This window comes from Vicia villosa, unplaced genomic scaffold (assembly GCF_029867415.1).
Source record: "Vicia villosa cultivar HV-30 ecotype Madison, WI unplaced genomic scaffold, Vvil1.0 ctg.000011F_1_1, whole genome shotgun sequence".
In the NCBI taxonomy this organism is placed as follows: domain Eukaryota; kingdom Viridiplantae; phylum Streptophyta; class Magnoliopsida; order Fabales; family Fabaceae; genus Vicia; species Vicia villosa.
The window spans coordinates 323,891-333,641 of record NW_026704941.1 but is presented as its reverse complement, the minus strand read 5'-3'; the positions used below and the strand labels follow the sequence as shown (position 1 = coordinate 333,641).

At 32.3% G+C, this 9,751-nt stretch overlaps 1 protein-coding gene across 1 annotated transcript; it reads left to right on the top strand.

The window, feature by feature from the left end:
• Positions 1–5,605: 5,605 nt before the first annotated feature.
• LOC131621739 (protein DETOXIFICATION 42-like) lies at positions 5,606–9,355 on the top strand. The gene is made up of 14 exons (XM_058892783.1): positions 5,606–5,815; positions 5,973–6,071; positions 6,252–6,373; positions 6,526–6,735; positions 6,848–7,014; positions 7,122–7,257; positions 7,335–7,431; positions 7,554–7,654; positions 7,747–7,910; positions 8,006–8,077; positions 8,163–8,279; positions 8,386–8,481; positions 8,761–8,882; positions 8,970–9,355. The coding sequence occupies exons 2-14, from the start codon at positions 5,992–5,994 to the stop codon at positions 9,019–9,021; spliced, it is 1,536 nt and encodes a 511-aa protein (XP_058748766.1). The 5' UTR covers positions 5,606–5,815; positions 5,973–5,991; the 3' UTR covers positions 9,022–9,355.
• The last annotated feature ends 396 nt before the right edge of the window (positions 9,356–9,751 follow it).

Genomic DNA, 9,751 nt, shown 5'->3' with positions numbered 1-9,751 from the left:
TACGACAATCATTTTAACATCGTCATTCACCTCTTTTGGCTTAGCATCTTCATTAACCTCCTCTGGAACATCTACAACATCTTTGGCAATGTTATCGGGGTGCACCATACCTAACATGTGCATAAACCCCACATTTTGTTAAATCTATTTTGTTGTAACATACATGTTTTCAGATATGCATATTCAAAATAAGTTTGGTGGATTTCGAAAATGAATATCTGAACTGACGCGGGTTTCTTTTACAACAAATCAGCATCAATGCAAGCAAATAAGAAATGAAATGAGGAAACTTTACCTCAAATTGTAGCTTTATATGCTCTGTTTGCTATGATCAACCACTTGAAACTTGGTTTAGAGACGAAAAATAGATTGGAAATGGTTGAGGTTTTGGAGAGGGTTTTGGTTTTTGAGTGAAAGAAAGTGAATGAAATGGTGATAGTGGGAAAAATGTATAGGAAGGGTATTTTCGGATATGCAAATCCGAAAATACCTCTGAAATAATAAATCCAACGTTTAAATAATAAAAACGTTTAAAAAATGTCATTTCAGATTTGCATATCCAAAACATCTTGAAAATGTGAAAAAAATGTGTGTTCGAATATACATATATGAATGATATTTTGGAGTTTTTAATTGTGTTTTTTTACCCTATATGGGTGTATAAAGAGATTCTCATTATTAAAATGGTGGCCGAGAAAATGCCTAACAACTTCACTAGGATTCTTCATGGTATGATTTACTGAGAAAACCAAACTAAATCGAACTAAACTAATGTAAAAATTTATTTAAATTGAACCGAACCGTTTCAATTTATTCAGAACCGAACCGAACCATATTTATTGGTTCGATATAACGTTTTAAAAGTTCAAACCATAATTTTTCCCAAAGCAACCCGTTTATTAAAGAACCAAACTATTAAACTATTTAAAAAAAAATTAAAAAAATTAAAACTTGTTTTTTATATTTTTCAGTTTCAGTTCGATTAGATTATAATTTCGGTTCAGTTCAATTTTAATTCATTAAAAACACTTTACGACTTAATTATTTTAACTTCTACGGTTCGACGTTACCGTTCAGTTCGTAGTATTTTTTAATAGCGGTGAAAATTGTAGTGGAAAATGGCTCCCATGTAAACATATTTTTGTGGACATACTTTGCATACGCAAACAAACAAATACAAATGTGCTTGAACATATTTATTGAGTGTGAGTTTGGATATGTATTTGAACACCATATATTGCATTTCAATGCAAATTTAATGTGAAAATGTAGAAGCTCCAAAACCAAACTTTTGGCTAGATGTGAAATTTCAACGTGATTCCATCAAAGCTAACGTTGGTCTTGGACCAAACACACGATGGGTTGAGAAGCCTATCATTGATTTCAAAGTTTGAAGTTAGTTTGGTTTTTTTTTTCTCTTCTAAGTGTGAGGTCTCTATTTATTAATTTTGATTATATGCAATTGTACAAGCATTTTATTAACTTTTTTTATGTAGTTATTATTAAGTTGATGCATAAGCAAATAATTGATATCTAATCATCTTTCACTAAATCAAAAACATATTCTATTGTCATCAAATTCTTTTGTATCAAAGATGGAGTTCACACACGGGACTCTTTGTCGGTTATCACATTTCTTCTCCTTTTCATGATCTATTTTTTTGGTGAATACTCTGGTACCCTTGAGTTTAGTTGGGTACCGGTATTTTCAACCAATCAAATGATAAAATTTCATGCCACATTACTTATTTATTTTAATTTAATTTAAAATTAAATAAAATTTTATAACAATTTACACTAAAGTTACCGGTACCCAATTTGAACTCATTGGTACCAAAGAATTTGCCCTTTTTTTTTCAATGCATGTTGCTATGAAAGCCAATTCATTTAGATCATGGCAGTTTTGTACAATAAATTTCTCTTGTAGTCGGAGATGCATGTTAATAACGGGCATTGATTCATATTCAATGCCAAGAAATTAAACATAACACTGGTAAATCTTCTTTCAAAACCTCTCAATAAAATTCGCAGTTGATGTATAACTGTTGTTATATTTAATAATTTTTAAAAATGTAAGGACGGTAGATGTATATTGTCGTGACACTCTATATTAGAGTTACGACGGTTATCGAGTAATTGTCGTAATTTTTGGGTCGTAAAACCCTAATTTTCTTGTAGTGAAGGTCATTAATAAGAAGTTCCAAAAAACATTTTCATCAATCCTTTATTTCCCATTCAACAACAACAAATGCTATTGACAACATCTAATCATTAGGATCGCTACCAGTGAATCCCAGTATTTGTCCTTCACACAAACCATTTAAAAAGCATTCATAAAAATCAATAACATGTCTACACAAATTGAAACTCTCGTTACATGTTGCATAACAGACGTACAACCTTTTGAAATGAGGCCTTTTGTCTTCAATTTCTTCTTCCATAGGTTGGACATTTAATTTGACTGTTGACTCAGGATTTGTTCTTAGTATTTCATGACAATGGTCATAAATTTTATTTTAATCCCCTAGGAAACCATTTACCATGTTTCTTGCTGCAAATCTTGTCATAATTGCCTTTGTCTTATTGACCCCTACATTCCATTTCCTGTGTGTTTTTTCCATTATATCCCTAATCTTCAAATAAGGATTATTCTTCGACGAATTTTGAATCCTCTTACTCAACCACTTTGTAATCATCAACTTGACATTATATTCTATACTATAACTTTAGATGTAAATTACTTTTCTAAGTTGTCCAGTTTTCTCTTTGGGCAACTTGCCACAATAGGCTTCTCATTCACAACCCTTTTTACATCTAACTCTAACCATTTTTTAGTCATTTTTAGTGAACTTTAGACATTTACTGGATTGGACAACATAGGTTGTTATTTCTTCCTTATAATCACTTTTAGTACTAAAATAGATTCCTAGTAATTACACTATCATTATCATTTTCACATCCACTTTCCAACTCTTCATTCTCATTTTCACTCCCGTTAACTTCCTCTATATGTTCTTTCTCCTTGTGGACATCCCACTTGTGTTTCTTTTTATTGCTAGTACTCTTTTGAGCATCTTCATAGTCACTTAGATTATCCATTTCCTGATCCACAACATCAACATTATTATTAGAGTCATAAAATGCATTCTTCAATGCATTATCATACTTAAAACTCTCATCCTCAATATCATTAGAACTTATGTTGTCACCCTTATTCATCACACATGCATTACCCTCATCAGTGTCCAACTCATCATGCACCTCACCATCATGTCCCTCATCATCATGAACACCATCATGTTGTCCCTCAATTTCTTCAGCACCACCATCCTACAAATCTGCATGTTGTCCTTCACCTTCTTGAACATCGTCACCCTACAAATCATCATGTTGTCCCTCACCTTCTTGAACACCACCACCCTGCAAATCCCATGTTGTCCCTCACCATTATGTCCCTTACCTTCTTTAGTTGCTTCTTCATAAAGTTTTGCAAGCAATTGTTCTTCCTCCTCAAGATCAATAATATCCTCAAAATTTAATTCATCTTCCTCAAGAGGACCCTCATAAAACTCAGGCTCAAACACATCATGTTATATATAAATATCCATACTCAAATGCGCTTTACAAATATCTATTATATCTAATGTACCTTTGTCATCACTCAAAACATTCGTCCCAAACATTGGGTCCTTGTACCATATTATGTCAATTTCCATATAACCTAGTTCATTCATTATGCCTACCAACTCAAAATAACTCCACTTGTCAACATAAATTTTAAATTTTGTCACAATTCCTCTTTTATATACAGTCGGTTCATTTTCCAAAAATGAACCACCATGACAAATTAACAAAAGCAAATTTTCTTCCATTACTACCTATGTCCAGCAAATTTGTAATTAGAAAGGGAGCGAAACCTAAACCTCACATATAGCTATGCACAAAACCCTAAAATCTAAAAATGAAAACGATAAAACCTAAAACTTATAAACCCTAAACTATTAAAAACGAAAATTCCTACTACAACTACAATAAATATCAGTTGAAAACGAAAATTCCTTGTAAGAGATGAACACGGTCAACACTAAACCTAAATTAGAAAAAGAGATAAATTACTAACCGGTTTGAAAACAGAATCTTCAATTGAGATGTATACCAAGCCCTCGTGTTCCCTAGAAAATGATTTCGCACCTTCAATTTCGCATGAGAACTCATTCTCTCCAACATATTTGCCCTCTTCTCCTTTGTTAGAGTTTTCTTATACAAACAAATAAAATGACAAATCATTTATTTAAATTAAAGTCTTTTAATCAATCATATGTGTGTTAACTTAATCTCCATGTAAGCGCCAACTGGACATGAATTGGCTAGTATGTTTGACTTTGATTAACCTATTTAATAGAAAGGACAAATGTGACATGTTTTAGTAAATAAGGGATCAAATTAATCATTTTAAAAAGATAGTTGATCATTTTAAAAGATAAAGAACCAAAATAGATTCAGTGGTGTAGTTAAAGGACAAAAGAGGAGGAGTATTTATCCTTTACTTTTATAAAATAAAATAAATTGAAATAAAATATAACCTTCAAAGATATTCATTAAAATAAATAATTCAAATAAAAAATAAAGATAAAATAAAATAGCAAAATAAAATGTGTAAAAAATAAAGTATCCACTTTTTACATAAGTAAATTCGAATCAACATTTTTTTTAAAATAAAAAATTTTCAAACAAAAAATGGATGTTTCTTTCAAAGGAAATATAAAAAAGATATATTTTCAAAGGAAAAAATTCAAGACACCTATTAAGATTATACTGTCTTCTTTAAATATATATCCTCTTAAATTATATTTTTTATATTTTATAAGATTATTATAAATTTTCAAATAAATTATTTATTTATTTATCAACATATCCCTAATAATGATCATTTTTAATATATAATAAAAATTGTAAGTAAAATAACAATAGTCAACAAATTTTTTCGTAATTTCAGTATTTTCTCCAATAAAAATTAAGTTTGGTCTTGAATTTATTGCATTTTAATTACAAGATAGAAATTTTGAATTTATTGCTTGGTATTTTATTTATTGTACTTTATATGGACTTGGAATTTCAAACTTTGACTCATTTTAAGATATGTCCTTTAGGTTAAAACAATAAATTCAGGTCTTTGAAAAAGAAGAAAAAAAAATTAATGTACATACAATTAGGTACTATTAATATAAAGACAAACTAAGTTTTTTGTGTATCACTTTTTTTTTTTTCATATAGTTTTGTTTCATTTTTTTATGCTCTAAAGGATGTTAAAAAAATTCTCGTCCACTAACACCAACCAGTCAACCTCTATACTCAAAAGTCTTTTTATTTTGTGATGGACCTTCCTCAGAAGAAAGTATATGACACGTGTCATTCACAGGTGCATTCAAGCAACGACACTTTGAAAAACTTTTCAAAACAGAAACATCCTCAACTAAACAATAATACTATAAAACTGTTACTACGAAAATGCCAAACACTTTCACATGATTATTGTTTTAGTTTAGGTACTACTGGTGAAGATTATAGTGCAAACTGGGTCCCACTTTTTTGTGGACACATTTTTCATACGCAAACAACTTCAATCTTAGTTTCTTTTGTTTCTTTGCCTCCTTTTAACAAGTTTCTGATTCTCATTCTACACTCTACTCTTCTTCTGTTACTTCATACTCTTTTCATGATTTTTTCTTTCTTCACAACTCTCCATTCATTTCAAAGCTAGATAGAGCTCCTTGGATTTTTTTTCCAAACTTTGAAGTTAGTTGGAGAATAATATGTAAAAGCATTTTATTAACTTTTTTCATAAGTTGATTCTTATTCATATATGCATTATTAGATTATTAGATTCTTATTCCTATATGTGGTTTTTTTGCCTCTAAATTATGACTAATATTCGAGATGAAATATTAATTTCTTGTTGTAATTCTCTTCAGTGTATTTGGGACTTTAGAGATGACTGAGAAAGAGAGTTTGTTTTCTTCAACAAGTGATTGGATGAGAATACCAGTTTTAACTTTCTTCAAAGATGCTAGGTATACCATTTTTTTTATCCTATCTTATAAACTGTTTTTTTTTTCATCTGCAAATTTTCATATGAAGAGTGATAAACTGTTATGATGAACTTTGCATCAATTTTTTAATCGTTTCCGCGGTTGTTTATGATGTTCTTTTTATGTACGTATATTTAACTATTGATTTTCTTTTTATTTCAGATTAGTATTTAAATCAGATAGTCTTGGTAGGGAGATTCTGTCAATTGCATTGCCTGCTGCAATGGCTTTGACAGCTGACCCTATTGCTTCACTTGTTGACACTGCATTCATTGGCCAAATAGGTACTTTATCAACACATAGACACGTTACTTTTAGTAACTTCATTTTCTCAAATTATTATCTGTGTTGACGTGTCAATCAGTATAATTAACTTAGATTGTATATTTGAATTTGTTATAATGGATTTAGTGCTGAAGAATGTCGGTCCTTACAGGTCCAGTGGAGCTTGCTGCTGTAGGAGTTTCCATAGCTCTTTTCAATCAAGCATCGCGAATTGCAATATTCCCGCTTGTCAGTGTCACAACCTCTTTCGTGGCAGAGGAAGATACCCTTAGTGGAGCGAATTCGCAGGTAGAGGAGAATGGATGCTTGGAAGCCGCGACACCGCTGGATCATGAAACCAAAGAGTTCTTACCGCAGAAAAGTATCCTTCTTCTACTTTTCTGATTAGTTTTTGTATCCTTGTTTCTCAATTTATTACATTATACACGCTTCAGACTCTTGATTAGTAACATATGAATGTGTTCATAACTCAGATTCGGATTTTAAAAGCTTTAATTTAGTTAAGGATGTTGAACATAAGAGAAGGCATATTCCTTCAGCTTCATCCGCGTTATTTATTGGAGGTATCCTTGGTGTCATCCAGGCAATATTGCTTATTTCTGCAGCAAAACCTTTATTGAGCTTCATGGGAGTAACTTCTGTAAGTACTTTTGTAAAAACATCAAGAGACTTACTTCGTCCGCATTAAGTGATTCGGCCTCGTATTAACATTGGATGACAGCAAATTATAACGGATTATCTATACAGGATTCTCCTATGCTACATCCTGCACAGCAATACCTGAAATTGAGGTCTCTCGGTGCTCCTGCAGTTCTTCTTTCATTAGCAATGCAGGGAGTTTTTCGAGGATTTAAAGACACTAAAACTCCTTTATATGCTACCGGTATGAATGCCTTGACAAACTTAAATTGTTATTTGCCATCATATGATTCTAATTACTATATGTTGTTTGTAATCTAGTGGCAGGAGACGCAACCAACATAGCATTAGATCCTCTATTCATCTTTGTTTTCCGCATGGGTGTCACCGGTGCAGCCATTGCACATGTTATATCTCAGTATGTTTTACTTGGTTATGATTCAAATACGGATTTAAGGAATACTTTATGCAGAACTATCATGTCCATTGTCTTAATTTCCTTTCGCTTCGCCTTTATTTTTTCATCTCTTATAAATGTAGGTATCTAATTTCGGCTATACTCTTGTGGAGTTTGATGAAACAAGTTGATCTTATACCTCCAAGCCTCAAGCATCTTCAATTTGACCGATTTCTCAAAAATGGTAAGGGTTTATCGTGCTTATCAGAGGGGTACCGTGTTTGCCAGAGGGGTTTATCGTGCTTACCAGAGGGTTTCGTCATTATTGTCATGCAGGTTTTCTATTATTAATGAGAGTCATTGCTGTAACATTCTGCGTGACACTCGCTGCATCATTAGCTGCACGCCATGGATCAACGTCCATGGCTGCATTTCAAGTCTGTCTGCAGGTTTGGTTGGCAGTGTCTCTTCTTGCAGATGGTCTGGCTGTTGCCGGGCAGGTGAGATATGATCGATTACTCCCTCCTCTAAACTTCCTCGTGTTTTGTTATCATAGATATAACACTTACGCTTAATTTATCCATTCTTGTATTAGGCCATTCTTGCAGGTGCATTTGCTAACAAGGACTATGAAAAGGCCACGGCAACTGCATCTCGAGTATTGCAGGTATTTTAATACAAGGATAAATGTTGCTCGCGAATATCTTTTTGAATGCATTGAACTGTAAATGTGATAGATAGTTATAATGCAGATGGGTTTAGTTCTCGGAGCGGCACTTGCATTTATTCTTGGAACTGGACTGCACTTTGGAGCTACAGTTTTTACAAAAGACGCAAATGTCCTCCACCTCATTAGAATTGGAATACCGGTAATTTATTCATGTTCAAATTTGGAAAGGTTTTATTGGTAATCTATATTTTCAACCTCCTAAAGAGAGTAACTGAACTAACATTTATATTAACTCTTTCTTCCAGTTTGTTGCACTCACTCAGCCCCTAAACTCTTTGGCATTTGTATTTGATGGTGTCAACTTTGGTGCATCTGATTTTGCATATTCAGCCTTCTCAATGGTATGTATCTTCTTCCATGTTTTAATCTGCATTGATCGTTTATACTTCACATCAAAGTCGTGTCTGGTGTTTATCAACAAATGTGATTCCATTCAATTTTCTCAAATATTTCCTTGTGTCAGCGTGTCAGTATCATGTCAGGTGTTCCTATTTGTATTAGTCCTTTGTAGGTTTCAATATCCAAACTCACCGCAATGTTTTGTTTCCTTGAGTAACAAGCATGAAGTTAACTATATACAGTTAGTGGCATTATTCAAATATGGCATTCTTCATTCTCAGGTTATAGTGGCAATTATTAGCATAATTTGTCTACTTATTTTGTCATCTTCGGGTGGATTCATTGGAATTTGGATTGCTTTGACCATCTATATGAGTCTAAGAGCATTTGCTGGCTTCTTGAGGTAATTCTTCATACTCTTCTACTTTACTTCCCACACACTCGCAACATTTGGATGAGTTCATTCAATCAATGAGCTATGTTAATGCAGGATTGGAACTGGATCAGGACCATGGGAATTCCTTAGGAGCCAACAACATTAGGAATGCAGCATAATCATGGCTTATATTTGGCCACAATTTCATTGTGGTTCACATTATTATAGGGATAAAAGTTTTCCATAGTTTTTATAGTCACTTGGATGAGAAATCCTTTGAAAAGAGTAGGCATTGGCACATGCATGATTTGTATTTGCTTGCTGAGGCACTGGTTCAAAATCTACCTCTGCTTCAGAGTTTGTACAAAATAAACCTCCTAGTGTATCTCATACTCTTAAGAAAATTACATGAAATATAGGATCAAACTTGTACAACAAATATATTTACAGGTACTAAATGAAGATGAAAAACTAAAATAAAAATGATAAACTTTGGACAATTACTAGTGCTGCAAAAAAAATGAGAAAACAGAAGTAATCTACACTGAACAATTTTATGTGTACCTATTTCTTATTGTACAAACTTTGGATAAATTTGTGCTTCTAACACTCCCACTCAAGTTGGTGCATAGATATCAATCATGTTCAACTTGTTAATCAAATATTTAAATGTTGTTCTTGCCAAACTCTTGGTTAAAATATCAGTTGTTTGTTGATTGGAGAGAACAAAACGATAAGTAGAGAATACCATAATCTATCTTCTCTTTGATGAAATGACGATCAATTTTAATATGTTCTGTCCGATCATATTGAATAGGATTGTGAGCTATGCTTATAGCGACTTTACTTTCTCAATATAACTTCAAAAACTCTAAGAATCCACATATCGTTACAAA